We start from the raw sequence: 17194 nt of genomic DNA on the forward strand, positions 1-17194 counted from the left end.
GGAATATAAATTAATGGTTTTACCAGGGCTTTTCAGGTTTGTAGTATGTTTTTTTTTCTAGTGGTTGAACTTTATGAACTTTTTTTTAATCTGACCTTAAGTCTTGGCCTTCCCCCATCCTGTGACTGGACGGTGGAAGGAGAAGCAGCAGACTAACTAGCTCATCTCTCTGTCATTTTTTTTCTCTCCATTTTTAAGCAGGTTCTTCCTTTTCAAAGTCTAGGCTCCTTTGTACAGTATACCCCCTAAATATCCCAGATTCAGCTGTACTGTCCAGGGTTTACATTACAATCCTGGCATTTTGAGTATCCAGATTACAATGTCCTACAGCCAAATGGAGAAGCAAATGTTTACGTACAATGCTGCTACCATGTGCAGAATTAGTGAATGGAGTGGTCTGTTCTGTGTAGATTCTGTGTAGTACTGGCAGAGAGGAATCAGAGGGAGCCAATTGGTATCGTTGCTCGCCCCCCACCCTTATCCACTATAGACATCTCCCCACGCCTTTTTACACTCCTTGTTGGGCACAATTGTTTAAATAAAGTTAGAATGACTGAACCAAAGAAGTTCTTCTGTGTAAATTTTTTAAATTTAAATATTTATTTTTTGATCCTTAAAGTTTATGCGAGTGAGCCTCTAAGGCTGCATACACACATGCAATAATTGTCGTTGTAAAGGATCTTTTATGATCCTTTCCAACGACAAAAGACGAGCACTATATATACAGCGCCATTCGGCTCTATTGAGAGGGGAAGAGGAGAACAACGGAGCACCCCAATGCACTCTCTCCCCTTCACTTCCATTACGATCATTCATCACTCATGGATCCACCAGGACAGATCCACAAATAAAGAGCTCTGTACACACGTCAGATTTTCGTCTGATATCATCCCTAAGGCGATTATCGGACTCCTAGCACAGTTTATTATTACTCATAGCACAGTAAATAGAGTTTATTAGAGTAAGTAGAGTAAGTCAGAACACTCAGGGTTACGGCTGGGGAGTGATACAGGAGGAGAGGACCCTGCCCCGAAGGGCTTACAATCTAGGAGGTGGGGGAAGTAACACTCAATAAGAGGGGAGATATGTAGTGGTGGGAAGTAGTGATGGTTTCAAAAGAATATGAGTGGGCAAGTTTGAAAAAATGGGGTTTGAGTGCTCTTTTAAAGGAGCAGAAAGTAGGAGCAAGCCAAATAGGGAGAGGAAGACCATTCCAGAGAGTCGGGGCAGCTTTAGAAAAGCTGTAGCTGTGCGTGTGATGAGGTTATGAGTGAGGAAGTCAGTAGTAGGTCATTGGAGTAGCGAAGAGAGAGGATAGGGGAGTATTTTTTTTACCAGACACAGCTTCAGAGAACACTCATTCCTCACACAGATGACCATTCTCTAGTGTCCATTTTGAGTGAATGGTTATATACATTACATCACACCACACCACAGCACTGAATAATTAGGTAAACCGCAAATTCAACAACAAGTCAATGAGAGTCATGTTTAAATTTTGACTGTTGGGCTAACTATTGCCAAACAAGTAGCATGAAAACCAAAATGATTGCTGTGCAGGACCTGAAAAATGCAGAAAAGCAAATCTGTAATGTATTTCAATTACAAGCTTAGGTATTGCTTTAAAGCTGTATGACATGTTACAGAACAGCACAACTTTTACAGTTCAACTTTGACAGCCTATTTGTGAATTTAAATATCTATCAGTGCCCCTATGCAATATTATTATCAAATAATAATGTATACATGCCATGTGGTTTTAACAAGATCAAGTGTATTTTCATTGGAAAAGATTGCCCAGTGATGCAAAAGTTTGATAGAATGGTTTGTGTGCTCCATTTTCTTTGTAACACTGCACTGTACCAATTTAAAGTCAGAAAACCTGCCACTGCTTGGCCACAAAAACATTTATGTATTCGAAACATATTGTTACTTGAGCAGTTCTGGAGTCCATTGATGAAAACCTTTTTGTGTCAACATTCATTATTTTTTTCCACAAGGAACGTGTCAAGACAGAGTACATGCCCCAATAATTCTAATCCCACACAAGAAGAGAGGACAGAACAGGATCTAGTGAACCGTTAATGGAGACATGAAAGCCAAACGGGCTTATTGGAAAGAGCACAGTGTACATATAGTAACGGATAGGAACCTGCAATATACTGGTGTACTAAATGCAATATATTTAAATGAAAATGATATTTTTTTAATTTGATCTTTATCAATACCTGCATATATGATAGTTTAACCAGTCTGGGAAAGCAGTGCACAAGACATCTCTGGGTTGCCATATTTTAACTTTTTAACATATCACTTGTACAAAATACAAAGGCATTATATATTGTATTAGTTGTGTCAAAAATCTGCTGTCCTGCCACAGGCTATGTTTTTTCTGGCTCATATCTAGACATATAACATACAAACTGGTGGAAGGAACAATGGTGTGTAGGGGTTTCAGGTATTCAACATATTTAAAGAGCCTGATTTATTAAAGCTCTTCAAGGCTGGAGAGAATACACTTTCATCAGTGAAGCTGGGTAACCCTGGAATGGATTTCTTCAAAGTATTTTGCTATTTGCTAGCAAATGTTTTGAATCCTGGACCAGATCCATTTCAGGTTTGCTAGATCCCCCAGCTTCACTGGTGAAAGTGCATTCTCTCCAGCCTTGGAGAGTTTATTAAATCAGACCCAAAGTGTCAACATACCTCCCGTGGATAGAGAAAGTGTGGCATTTTAACACCCAGGTTATAATATACTTCATGTTTTTTGCATGTCACCTTGTGGTAATAGGGTCACTAAATATCTTTATCCATCAACTCATAGTAGAAAAAAATCTGTTTTTGTTTGAGGAAAGGTAGATTTTTTTTCATTGCCTGTGGTATTATATTAGGTAAGGTATATCTACACAAAATTATTTTAGCAAAAGGCATTGTTTTATTATTGTCTCTTTAGAGAAAGAGTTTTATTTTACTGGGCAGTAAGTTGTCTTTTGACCAGGAATTGTGCACTGGTAAGTAGAAACAATTAAATTGTTGAGGGTCATGCAAACCTGTTATCAGCGTTGACAATGACTGAACTTGGTGAAAAATATGAATGCATGTTGTTCTGGTTGTCCCTCTAGGGCTCTTCTTTTTGTATCTTCTATTATTTTGTCACTGTTCCTTCCTCCTCCTTTCCTCTTGACTGGCTGTGCCTCACATAACCCCCTCCCTTTCTCTTTCCCTTTTTGTGCTTGGTTTTTAGCCTGTGTTATTATCAGAGATTGTCTCTTGGCTGCCTTCTGCTGATGATGGTCATACTCAGACCCATTGCCACCTGCTTGTTGTACGGCCTCTAGCAGGTAAGTGATTTTCCCCTCTGGGGTTTTGACGATGGATGGGTAAGTGGGATCATATCATTCCAGATTAACAAAATAGAAATGCCACCCAAAGATATTAGAATGTTTTTGATCTTGTCAAAATTAGTATCATGTTTCTTAACTGCTGTCAAGTAGTCAACTAGTTCATTACCAGCAAATGCTTATGGGAAATTAAGCTCTGTGCAAGTCTATAAAATCTTTAGAACACAGTTTTGCCCACAAGCAAAAGCGACTCTATATAAAATTTGTAAAGTAAAGATTATATGCTAATTTTATTAGACTTGGTTATAATGTGAGGCTTTCTCAAATGTTTGCAAAGCTATGACAGTAAGACTTTGTTAAGTAATTTAGAATTGTATTAATATTTTGGGATTATAATAGGTAAACGGTTACTGGCTCTGTGGGATTACATAACAGAAGTGCAGTTGGCTACACAAAATAAATTCCTCACCTAAAAAGTGCACAATTTATTATGAGCCACAGTTCTCATATTGGAATGCAAGAAGAAGCTGCACAAATGCTGGCAAGTATAGTTTTAGGTTGGCATGGAGTTTTAAATAATCTTTCAGTAAAAAGACAAAAACCCAACTTTGCTTTGCACGATTACCTATTATGGCAAATAGTTCACCCGCACCAATAAAAATTAAGTCATATGAATAAATGTTGACCTTTTTTACCACTTCTGCTGGTGTGATATACCTTTTCCCAACTCTGTAACTTCCACTTTTGATGAACAGTTTAGTCCTTGGCAGGTAAGAAAAATTGTGGATTTTGCTGCAAGGTCAACTAGTAAAACTGTTAAAAGAAGTATTTACAAAAGTAAAAACTGCTGTTTTGAAGTGGAACTGAAACCATTTATTTTAAGTGCTCAAAAAAATTCTGTGTAAACCAACTGTCAGTCATGTAGAAGAGGGCTACCTGATGGCTACCTGGGCCCGGGGCATTTCTTGAGTATAGGATGTACAATGATGCATAGTACTGTAGGGGGTGCTGCTGTCAATCATTTTCAGTAGGCTGTCCAAGGGGATGTTGCAGCCAAGCATACTGTGGTACTACAGTGCCCTGTGGGTCTGATCGTCAGGCTGAGAGGTGCAAAGTGACTGGGTCTGTGCTTTTGTGCTTGGTGTGGTCAGTTTACAACAGGGAAAGAGGGAACTGGCAGGATAACCACTATTTGATACTAATTGAATGCATCATGGAAGAAGTTTATACCTAATAGAATTATTTACTTAAATAGTCATTTTAGATTTAACATGGATGTTTAAAAAAATCCAATAAAATTTGATTTTTTCAGGACTCCAGAAACACAATGTCCTATAGTTTACATGTTTCTTAGTTTCAGGGTTCTATTATGTAAGACTAGTTTGTTTTCCTAATGAATAGTAAAACAGGTCAATATAAACATTTTGTAGGTAAGCCTACACATTTAATATATTTTAAGACTATATATATATTTGGATTCTTACAACAACCTATTTATTACCGGTAATCTTTAGCCAAGAGGCAAGAACAAGTTAAAACCTATACAACTAACAAAAAATATACATTTAAGCTCCATACTCAAACAAACCCAAACCTCATGTGAAAAATAAAATAATAAAAGCATGTGGTTTTATTAAACCTGGTATATTTGTTGTAAACCAGGGGTCCCCAACCCCTGGGCTGTAGCCGTCTGACAGGTGGGCCGCGGCTCTGGCCGGTGTGCCCCCAGTAATAGGATACTGAAATAGTTTGAAAAACAGATGAAAAAAAAACTCAGACAGTTGAACATGACTGAACACATTTTTCTAAAATTGTCTGTGCATGTTGATACCACAGCAGCTATGCCCCAGCCATAATCTGACGTAGTGCACCAGAAAATATTACAATGCTTGGATGACAGCCCATGTCTCAGGAAGTAACTAAGATTCTTAACTGTTTTAAATAGGAAATTATTACCACTGGTTAGTGCAATACAAATAAATTCTCATTGTAATAGGAAGCTATGGTGTATTTTAGTGTACACATATTTATCATGTACTGTTATGTCAAATTATGGCACTGGGATTACTGCATCACTTCCACCCAGAGCTGAATACTTCCTCAAATATTTCAAATGTAATCAATCTCCTGTAAGAAATTATGATTATTATTATTATTATTATTATTATTATTATTAAGGACAATATCCAATAAAATATGAATATTAATTCAATATTAATAATTCCTGCTGTAAATTCTGAGGTGGTCATCAGCGACGGAGAAAACACACTAATTACGTATAAAAATGTTATACTGTTTACAGAATCGTATATGCAGGAAAAGAGTTACATAACACAAATATAAATACAACACATACAACAAATCATATCAATATATTAAACAAAGCCTTCAAGCGATAGTTAGTTGGCCTTTGGCCAGTACCCTTTTATATTCACTTATAATAGGTTCAACCCATTTTTTTACTACTGGAATAGTTGCTGTGTGAATGCGAGTGAAATAATGGGCTAGATTTAAGCAAAGCTCTCCAAGACAAGAAGATAGACTATCATGGGAGAACTTGGGTGATCCAGAAAATCTGAAATGGATCTGGTCCAGGTTTTAAATATTTGCCAATTAATAGCAAATGATTTATGGAAATGTATTCTAGCTTAGGTAGTTCACTCAGGTTCTCACATGATAGGGCCTGATTTAATATTCATCAGTGAACCTGGGTAATCCAGCAAACATAGAAAGGATCTGGTCCAGGATTGAAAACATTTGCTTACAAATAGCAGATGACTTTTTAGAAATCTATTCCAGGTTTGCTGGATAAGGTATCTTTAATAAATAATGCTAATAGTCTTTTCCAGTCTTTGTAAGTTTTTATATTCAGGCCCATTGTGAGCTAGTTTAGATTACCACTGTTCTTACACTTTATTGAACTCAGTGTTGGATTACCTACCTCAGTATTGTTCAAATTAGAGAACCAGTACTGGGTCCTTGTGACGAACGCCCTCTCTCAGTCCACACCCTGCGCATAGACTTTCCAGCATGCTCAGCAGCCATCCAAGCACCAGCAGGCCTAGAAGGGCCATCATGGGGCAAGAATAAAATCAGTTTACCCTTGCTAAACACACAATCATAGGTAGACTACCACCACGTGCTTAGATAGAAGCACCCACCGTTAACCTTAACAATCGCAGTTATGATTCTGTTTCCTTTAGTCCTATCTGTGTCACCAGCTGCAACTCCAGTGATGTCTCAGCAATCACAATGTTTATAGTAGCGTTTTCAGGTTAGCAGTTACACTTTTTTACTTTGAACATTCAGAGATTCAGCTTACACTTTTTTATATTGTTTAACCACCTGGGCGTTACACTGATGTCCAGATTTCTGTACCAAAAGCGTTACAGGTTTTAATGAATTTTTTTTTTTAAATTGTAGACCTGTAACTTACAGAAATATGTCCGAACAGGGTTCTAGTAGATATCATGAATATAAAAAATGTTTGAAATTAGCGGTTGGGAGGTTAATAAGTAAAAACATAACAAAACACAGTGCATAAACAAACACAGAAAAAATAAAGACTAATTACTGAACGATAACGGAACAATAGCAACAGAGTATAATAAAAAGGAATAACTGTAAAATTATACTTAAGTATAGAGTTGGTTTGCCCAGGTTGCTGTAAAAAAAACAAGCTATTAGTCAGAGTCACTGGGCTCTGTGCAGTGCTCAATGTGTCAGTGTCGTTGTCCTTAGCAACAAGATGGTATCAGTGGGAACTCCCTCTGCTAGGCTTACATGGCTTTTTCTATGCCAACCACAGAGGTCGGACTAATTAGACAATTCAATGATAGCAGGGTGGGGCTGTCTCCACATGGATTATGATGCTTGTGGACACCTCCAAATGCCCTTGTTCTAGCCATTAATATTAATTTCCTAAATACAGGTTTTATAAAATGCAAACCCCCAGATTATTCCTCAGTGCAAATTATGGAGTTCAGAGACCAAACCAGGTGTGTCTGGTACTTATGGTGCACCATAACAGGCTAAACATGGTTTCCTGGTATTCAGGAGGCCTAGGAGACTAGTTATAGAACTGTGAACTGGAAATATAAAGATTATTAATACATGGGTTCCTGAATACAGCTCAGAGGTCAATCAGAGGCCAGTCTACTGATCTTAGGCTACATACACACGTCAGTTTATTTTCATCTGATAATCACCTCAGCTCATGATTGTCAAAGGAGAATCTGGCGTGTGTACAGCAGTCATTGTCTGAACGACTGTCTTAGTGAATCCACTAAAGAGGAACCATCGTAATGAAAGTGAAGGGAAGAGAGTGCAGTCAGGGTACCGTTCCTCCTCCCCTCTTGTATGTACAGCGCTCGTCCATGCATCGTGCAGTTGTTTGTAGTTGAAAAGGGCTGTGAAAGATCGCACGTGTGTGTTATATAGCCTTAGATGCCAGATACTAAGGTTTTCGACTTCTGGAGAAACAAAACTCCAACTTTTAGAATGTCTGTTGTAAACTAGAGGGTCTGGAAGGATGCTGGTTGTCAGAGAAAGAAATATCTGATAATGGGAAATTTATGACCCTGGTCTGTAAAGAGGCACTATAGCCACTATTCCTCTACATTTAGTGGGAGATCTGACATTAATGCTATCCCCAATATCACAATCCTTTTTTAATGAATGTAGCCTTTTTTTAAATATATAAATAATGTTTTATTAAGACACATCAAAAATTTACATACAGTGCATTTTGAATAAATAAGACACAGCAAATCATCATTACAAGTCTGAGAACAAAAAGATTAAAAACAAGAACGTACAGAAATCATGAGAACAGTCAAACAGTAAACTTAGTGCGCCTGAGTAGTTTGAAGTGTCCCAGACACATGTTGAATGTAGTCTTTTTAATAAATTTCCTATGCCCCCCCCCCCCCCCCTCGGGTGAGAGGGTGTCACTTCCTCTACCTCTCACCTTACATCAAGTATATGGAATTACTAGATCAGTCAAACAGCATTCTCATAACTGGTCGCATAATTTCATTTTTTTCCACTTTATTAGTAAATGATCAGGAGTGAATAAACCAGCAAAGCTAGATTTTCCTGCTTGATTCAAATCAATTACTAATGAAAAGAGAACTTGCCTAGGTTTCTCAATCTCCAAACAGATAGCTTAGACCCTTTAAAAATAAACTATTCATCTTATAAATGAGCTTGCAACACACTAGGTGTATGACAGTATTTCCCACCCCCACTCATTTTATAAACTGGATTTTTTACAAACCTACGCAGGGGGTCTTGCAAATGTTCATCACAGTGAGTGGCATAGGAGTAGAGCACGATAGTAAACAAAATGTAAGTTTTTCCTACTAAAGTTACTGCCACAAATGTCAGTATGTCTTTTTTTATTCACCTACTAAACTTAGATTTGGAGTAATAGAAATTTTGATTATAGCATTACCAGAATGTTTTGGACAAAGGATGCTGATAAAAGTCTTGAAACTTACAGTACATAATGGAAGATAGTGAAGTCAGTCATAACTGTCTTCCATTCTTTTGCCCTGACAACATGTTCATTTGTGTTGGTGTAGAGGGCCATACACAGAAAACAGTTGTTCTTTAATAGAGATGGTCAATAAAATCCAAACTTGTGACTTCTATATGCAAACAGACAGCAAATTGCACTGCCTTGATAATGGACCATCTCTGTTTTATCTGGTATCTCTACAGCTACAGAGAGCTTAATTTTAAGTCTATTTGCATATAAAAGTAAAATTTGCATTTCATTGACCAATTCTATTTTTATTGTTTTATGTATCAGGTTACATGCATAATTACATAGTATGTCAGCTTTTAAAAAGACAGATCTACCAAGTTCAACGATAAGCAAAAAAAAGTGTAATTCTCATAACTTTAGAGCTTTAGGTTATTCTGGGGAAAAAAGTTCAATTCTATCTAATCTGCCGACAGATCTGAAATGTTATTTTTCACACACACTATTTCGTTTTAAAAAAGTTTTTAAGGTAATGGTAATGTCAGGCAGGTACTTTCTTACAAAAATGATGGGTTTATATCTCCTCTGCAACATGGACCCGACGCTGGATTAGCACAGCGGGACCAGGTAAGTGGGGATTTTAGTGTAGGCGAAAAAATACGGGGTTAACCAAAAGAGCAAAATATTTAGTGCGAGAAATTACGGGCTTAGCGGTTAGGGGGTTAATAGAGATGGTCAATAAAATCCAAACTTGTGACTTCTGTATGCAAACAGACGGCAAATTGCACTGCCTTGATAATGGACCGTCTCTGTTTGATCTGGTATATCTTTACAGCTACAGAGAGTTTAATTTTAAGTTTATTTGCATATAAAAGTAAAATTTGCATTTCATTGACCATCTCCATTTTTATTGTTTTATGTATCAGGTTACATGCATAATTACATAGTAGAGCTTTAGGTTATTCTGGGGAAAAAAGTTCAATTCTATCTAATCTGCCGACAGATCTGAAATTTTATTTTTCACACACACACTATTTCGTTTTAAAAAAGTTTTTAAGGTAATGGTAATGTCAGGCAGGTACTTTCTTACAAAAATGATGGGTTTATATCTCCTCTGCAAGAAAAACTAACTTTGCTGGCACTGACATCTTCATCAATCCATGGAACCCAGGTTGAGATTGGCTACTCTATATAAACACTTGTACACTTTTGAGAATGAGATACAGGTAGATCACCTTTTTTGGTTAGAACTTTTATAAACAGTCATACAAAATTGTATAGTATTATTATAATATGCGGTGGTATATTTGTAAACATTTGCTTTTTCGCCGTTCAATGCCATTAGACCAATTTCAGTATTGGTAAAATCTCTCATTATTACTATTGTCCCAGCCTTTGAAGTACTTTGTATTTGTGTAGGTAACTAAGATTCTCCACCTTAATTTGTACCAAAGTGAAATATTACCATAAACCTAGAGAGATTAGGAGGTTAAATACACAATACTTATCATTAATACCAAAGTGACTGTGACATATTCCAATACATTTATTCATTAGCACTGAATGATTGACTGCATGATTATAATACAGCCATGTTCTGCTGTAAACGTATGGCCATTTTATTATTTTTTTCTTTCTAGCTTCAATATTTTTCCTTTTGCCTGCTAGATACTGCATATATGTTTGAAGCTTGTGCCACCCTCTGTCTAAATTTCATTATAACACCTCTTGGTAAAATTAGGTTTTATATTGTAATAAGAATGTCTTCAGTCTTGCTGCCTGCTTTCATCTGGTGCATCTGTAAATGCTTGGTTTATTTTTCCTGTTTTACCTATATTTTTTGAGCCATTTGTAAAACTACAAAACAAATTTACATTTTGTTTGCATAATGAATTCACTGTTTTTCAATTGAATCTGTTGTCCAGGCAGGAACAAAAAAGATTTGCTATGCTATAGGTTACATGTAGACATGTATATTGTGTCTTAGCACTTCTGTAGATAATATACTTTGCCTGAAATTTTTCCATAAACATAACAGTTTACTTTCTGTGCCTAGGCATTCTTGTGCCCATAGCCTCATATCTTATATAGCTACACTCAGAGTCACTATTATACCTGTGATTCCTAGGGACTTAATTATAAAAAAATGGTAGATCTGTTAAATGACCCCTCCCCCTTTCAAACTAATTGCATTTTTTTATGAATTAAGCAACCACAATAGGGCTTTATTAATGCTCTTTTCTGATGACCAGCATGATCGATAGATTTAATAATGAGCATTTTCAATAATTTTAGAGAGCATTGTGCTTATAAGTGCTTAAAAATCAAAGTGTCAAAAATATTTTTGGAACAAAAATTCACTACAGACCAGTCAACACTGAACAATTTAAAAATATTTGTTAACATGTTTCCTAAACATATGCACATAATATATTTAAATCTGCAATCACTAGTGGCCATGAAGCCCACACATCCTTCTCACTAGTTAAAGGACAGTAGGGAAACAACATCTTTCATAGCCAGACCTTGTGAATTGTCACCATATATAAGATTGCTTATGTGACAGTGTTAACCTAAATCATTCTACTTTGCTGTTAAAAAAAAAAAAAAAATATATATATATATATATATATACATATACATACTGAGTATATAATGTTTTATTTTATACATGTTAAAATATTGTGTATACTCAGCTATAAACCAAGGTACCTATCTTAGTAAATTAAAAATGCAGACATCACTGCTAACATTCAAAACAGTAATCAACAAAAATACCAATAAAATTGATAACAAATGCATCAGTTTTTAAAACATATATTTAAAAATGAAAGGAATACATCACATCGGCTCAATCTGTTTATCTTTTTTAACTTTGTAACTGTATGAAAGTATAGTGTAGTTAGTTATGATGGATCACTTTCTCTTAAAAAATCCTTTGTACGTTATACTTGAGTATAGATAGATAGGGTATAATAATTTGGTATACATATTAAATATTTTATAAGCTACTAAAGGGTAAAATATACATTTGGTTACCCATACATTACAGTTTTTATCATGTTTTTTTCACATTTTAGGTTCTGTGGTAGTTTACAATACTGTGGTAGTTTACAATACTCTTTTTTGTGCAGTTACAAAAAAGCATAGTGGCATTCCCAGGGTAATGTTCCTAAACTAAATTGTTTAGTCCAAAATGATAACCATAATTAACAACGGTTAACTCATAGCTGGGAACCACACTGACTTGTTACAAATTATTACAAGTGCATGGATTCTAGTCCCCAACTGGAATTTAGAAAGAATTTAGGGAGAGAGTCTGAACATATGTACCTACTAAAAGGCAAAGGTACACCAGCCAGCAGATGTTTTTTTTTTTCTCCACAATCAGCTAAATACATTCTAAGTTTAATTTTAAGGAAAGATGTAGTAAGTCTTACAATTGTATTGTAAGCTCTTTGGGCAGGGTCCTCTCCTCCTCCTGTGTCACTGTCTGCATCTGTCTGTCATTTGCAACACCTATGTTGGCGCTATAAAAATCCTGTTGATTATTAATATTATTATTATTATTATTAAGTATAAAAGTATGTCCCCTTTAAATAAATTGCAGGAAAAGACACTTGCTCTGTGTGGAAGTGATGGTCTCTCTGCTGTGTTCCAATATAAACCAAATGCTTCTGCAATCTGCTAATTGGAGAGCTCTGCCTCTTACTCAGTGAGTAATGATCCACACAAAGGGAATGGGTGCCTCTAGACAGCATTCTTATGGGGCAACTGTAAGTTTGCATGCCTCATGCTAGCTGACTGTTACAGTAAATTGGAGAGTCATATTCACAGCACAAAAATAAATTAGCCATTTGAAATTCTAGGGGTTAACTCCAAGGTGGAAATATGTCATGCATCAAATAAACTTAAAAAGTTTTTAATGCCATCCTACCTAATTATTTCTAGTTCAATGACTTTAGGTAGTGAAGCATCAATGATTCTAGGTAGCCAAGCCTCAAGATTGGGATTACCGCCCAGATCTCTAACATAAGGCTCACTCTGGTTTCTATGAGCTTCAAAAAAAAAAAAAGAAAAAAATTACCAGTAAAATTCTTTCAAGCTGCAGTAATATCAAGAATCTTCAACTACATTTTTGTTATGCAGACATTGACATTGTCCTGTTGTAGGGCATCATTGTTTATTTCTCTTTCGCATGGCATACCAGCCTGAGGGTGCTGCCAGCTTCGAGTGGCCTTTTCTGTAACCTGACACAAGGAAAGAGGAAGCAGGTAATCAATTTGACAGAAAAATGATTGGCCAGAATTTTCGGCTGCTGCCTGAAATGAACAATGAATTGAAAAAAAAAATCAGTGACAGCAATGATTCTTGAATTGGTTCAGAATAATGTATATTTGATAGGAAACATCAAGTAAACTGTAAACTATCCTAGGAATCCACATACTTATCTTAGGAATGTATATGTTGAAAAAAAAAAAGCAGAAATATACATTTCTATATTTAGTAGAAAAGCAAATACGTTTATTGTTATCAAATGTTAGCACATTCCTGGTGGATATACTTATAATATAATGTAGAGAACTATAATACAATACAATCTCTATTGGGTGGAAAATCATTTTCTTCCAATTTTAAAATACTCAATGTTTGGTTTATGCAAACACACTGATTTCTTGGCTAAATGTATTTACCCCGGTCTTATTTTCTAGGTAGACATCACATTGGATGCAATTGGTTGAGTATTCCTCTGACCCTGCAGAAAAGGTACTAGATATCAATATGGAGACAGGAGTAGCTACACTAAGAACCCATCACCTTGTACAGAAGGGTGACCAGCTTTTGGTTTGGTATGATGGACAGGTTGCCAGAATGTTGGAACTACAAGAATTACGAACAGGATCCTTTGGTGAGTTTTTACCTGAGAATTAAATTAAACATAGAATTTTTAAGATTTGCACACAGATAGCAATATAAGCATAACTATTAACATTATATTAACAAGCACATACAACCACATGACTTTGCTTAAATGGCCCTTTTATTATACTAATAAATGAAGCATTTAAATAAACATAATTAGATAACAAAATAAAAAACAAAACACCAATAACCCAACCAAAATTAACATTTTAAATACCATTTTCCCACACTTTTTCTCACAAACATTAACATCTGGTTACCGGTCCTCTTTCTATTAACCCCTTTTTGGGATCTGCTCCACCAAGATATGTATGCACCCAGCCGCATCATGCCAAGCTCGAGAATGATATCACCATAAGTGCAGTCCCACCACATAACCACAATAACCATGATCTTTATCATACACGTTTTTGGGAGATTCCACACCAAGGGCTCTCCCACCCTCATTTAAACACTACCCAAACCAACATCCTTCAAGAATTTCACCGCCAAAGCAGCACAAGGCACTTCTTGCTTGTACGCTCCACCACACCTTCAAAGCTCTCTGCACCCTGTCCTGAATCCCCAAACACCAGAGATCCATACCCACATAACCCCATACCTACTCAAATACAACCTACTCTCCCTTATGCCTGACCACAATTGCTGACCACACCTCCCCCCATGTGGTAACTTGCCCACCACTGCTACCCTCAACCACATCTTTCCCCTCCACCTTCACAGGCCCTAGCTCATCGCGGGCGCCACCTCTCCCCTTCTGATCCCTGAACTCCACCAGAAACTGCAGACCCCCCACACACCCCACGCCAAACCGCATCCCGGCACCCACCATCTTGGAGGAAACCGTCATGCCCGCTGCCATCTTGGCATAGACCAACAGCTCCATAATTGCTCCATAATTGCCCATAATTGCTCCAGACAGGCCAGTACATGCGTGGCCTGTCTGGAAGACCCCCGCGGCACCTCCACCTCCTGGCCAGAGCCTTGTGGCTCACTCACCTGCCGCCGGGCCATCAATTTTGCCCATGGAAGCGCTCGCCTACAAACCCCACCAGCCATGCTGCTGCTTGCCCCCACAGCAGGCAGCCGATCCTCCTCCAGGACTGCGCATGAGGGGGGCAGCATCTGGGCATGCTGACCCCCTGCCATCCTAGGGCTCCGCCACGACTAAGGATTCCTCCCGGCCACCTCAACAGCCACAGAAGCCATTCCATTAGGACTGCAGCCACTTCTCTTTGTAACCAGCCTGGCCCACCCTCCTCTGCCGCAGCCCTGAATTGGGGCAGCTCGACCTCCACATCGGACATTTTGGATGTGTAAGTTAAGATGCTTTTCTGGAACTTTTCCCTCGCAAGAGAAACTTTTCCCTCTCTAAAAACATTTCCCACATTTACCTAAAACTTTTCCCTCACTCTGTCCTCTCAAATTCCTGTCCTTTTAACCCCTTTATTCTCCACCCACCTCTATGTCACTTTCACCTCCCTCTTCACTCTTGTGATAACTTCCCGACCTTTACTATTAACCCTCTCACTGCCTGCTTCCTGTCATAACATTTTCTGCTTGCATGCCCTCGAAGGCAATGTTCACCTAACCATGGCAATTTTTAGGGGGTCTGCATCCTTTGTAACTTTTCCCAGCTACCCCTTATTCCATGGGCCTACACCACCTCTGAGAGAGAGCAATCACCTTACACTTTCAAGGTCACACCCCCAGAGCTCACTGAATACCTTACTGATATCACTGATACCAAAGTTTCACGGTCGCAAAGGGTGATGGACTTTAGGAGGTAGTGCCCAGGTTGCCACAGGCAGGGGCTAGTAACTGCTGACTGGGTAGCACCAAAGAATAGTACAGCAGCATTAGACAGGAGCGTAGTCAGACAAGCCAAAGTTTAGGAAGTGTCCAGAGAATGGGAATCCTGAACAGAGTTGCTGCTGGCAATGTGGAAGAGCAAAGTGGGTGACACAGAAGAGGGCACAGATCCCATGGTGCTGCATGGATCTGTGACGCCTGTATTCCAATTGCATTCAGGTGTGCCCCATCTCCTCGCAGGTACTCCAACTCCATTTACCGAGTCACCTAACCCCCATTCCTAACAACAAAGTCACCCACTTCTTTATTTACTTTAATCCTTGCCTTGTTTCAGCGTTTCACTGACCTAGCCACCCGCCATTGCCTGCGAGCCACAATCTCCGACCACACAATTATCATACCAGGGAATGTAGTACTCATCGGTAAAAAAATCCCACTTTAAATACCTGATCAATTTCTTATATGTCCTCCTTACCTAGATCATTTCCCCTTACATGTAAAACCAGAACATCCAGTGGTTGGTCCAATTGCATAAAATTATGGACCGCTACCAGCCTACTCCAAAGCATCTGAGGCACACCAGTCCAGAGGACAAAGCCAGCATTCCTCCAAACACTTGATTGCCTTCCATTGGGATCATTCAGTATGGTACTGGGTGATTCCATACAAGTGGAATATGCATACTATAAGATCAGCTGGAGACTTCTATAAAAGATTGGGAGGTCGTATATGTCACAGTAAATTATGGATTTTGTTCACATTTAGATTTATATCCTAAATGCATGGCATTTATTTGATAGTTATAATTTTGGGTTTATAATATTTTGGGTTTTCTTTGTGTTAGTAAAATTATACATCTGTTGTATATAGTGAAATCAAACGTATGCTTAGTAAATAGTTATTTATATGATATATTCTGATGCCTATATCGGTAATTTTTAATTATCTTTTTTCATTCATTTATTCTCTAGGTGTTTTTTTGTATAGAATGTTTAGATTCACTGGATGTTATTTTGAGAACATTGACCTATTGCAATTTAAATTATTTAGAGTTTGGTTAAATAATGGTGAACCATATGGCTGACTTGGTTAATTTTTGCTAAATTAATGGTGTAATGCTGGTTCTGCTGCCGTCCTTTTGATCAGCCTTATTGGCCATTTCTATGATAGAACTGCTCTACATACCTGTACGCTTTGAGTGGGGATTGTTAAATATGCAAGTCTCTTTCCTTTTAATTATTGAGTAATCTATATTAAATATAACCAGATGTATGTAGGTGTGTATGTATGTTCCACCATCACTCGAAAACGCATAGAGACATTTCAACCAAACTTGCCATACATATGACTGAGACTCATGTGAGTGCACCTGTCATCTTTGTACAGCGCTGTGCTATACGTCAGAGCTTTATTTGGATGAAACACATGGAGACATCTCAACCAAACATGCTATGTTCCACCATCACTAGGAAACGCATTAACACATTTCAACCAAACTGCTAGACATACAGTATGACTCATGTGAGTGCAGCAGTCATCTTTGTGCAGTGCTGGGGGACATTAGAGTGTCAGCTCCTCTGTACAGAGACTGATGGGACTGGCTCAGTGATCTCTGTACAGCACTGCGGTA

At 37.7% G+C, this 17194-nt stretch overlaps 1 protein-coding gene across 1 annotated transcript in view; it reads left to right on the top strand.

Moving 5' to 3' along the window:
- The first annotated feature begins 3267 nt into the window (after positions 1 to 3267).
- ZNF488 (zinc finger protein 488) overlaps positions 3268 to 17194 on the top strand; it is a 27680-nt gene continuing 13753 nt past the window's right edge. The window contains exons 1-2 of the mRNA XM_072424534.1: positions 3268 to 3341; positions 13542 to 13738. Of these exons, the coding sequence (XP_072280635.1) occupies positions 13558 to 13738 (181 nt within the window). The 5' untranslated portion in view covers positions 3268 to 3341; positions 13542 to 13557. The remainder of the gene's footprint in view (positions 3342 to 13541; positions 13739 to 17194) is intronic.

The sequence above is a fragment of the Pyxicephalus adspersus genome, chromosome 10, assembly GCF_032062135.1.
Source record: "Pyxicephalus adspersus chromosome 10, UCB_Pads_2.0, whole genome shotgun sequence".
NCBI lineage: Eukaryota > Metazoa > Chordata > Amphibia > Anura > Pyxicephalidae > Pyxicephalus > Pyxicephalus adspersus.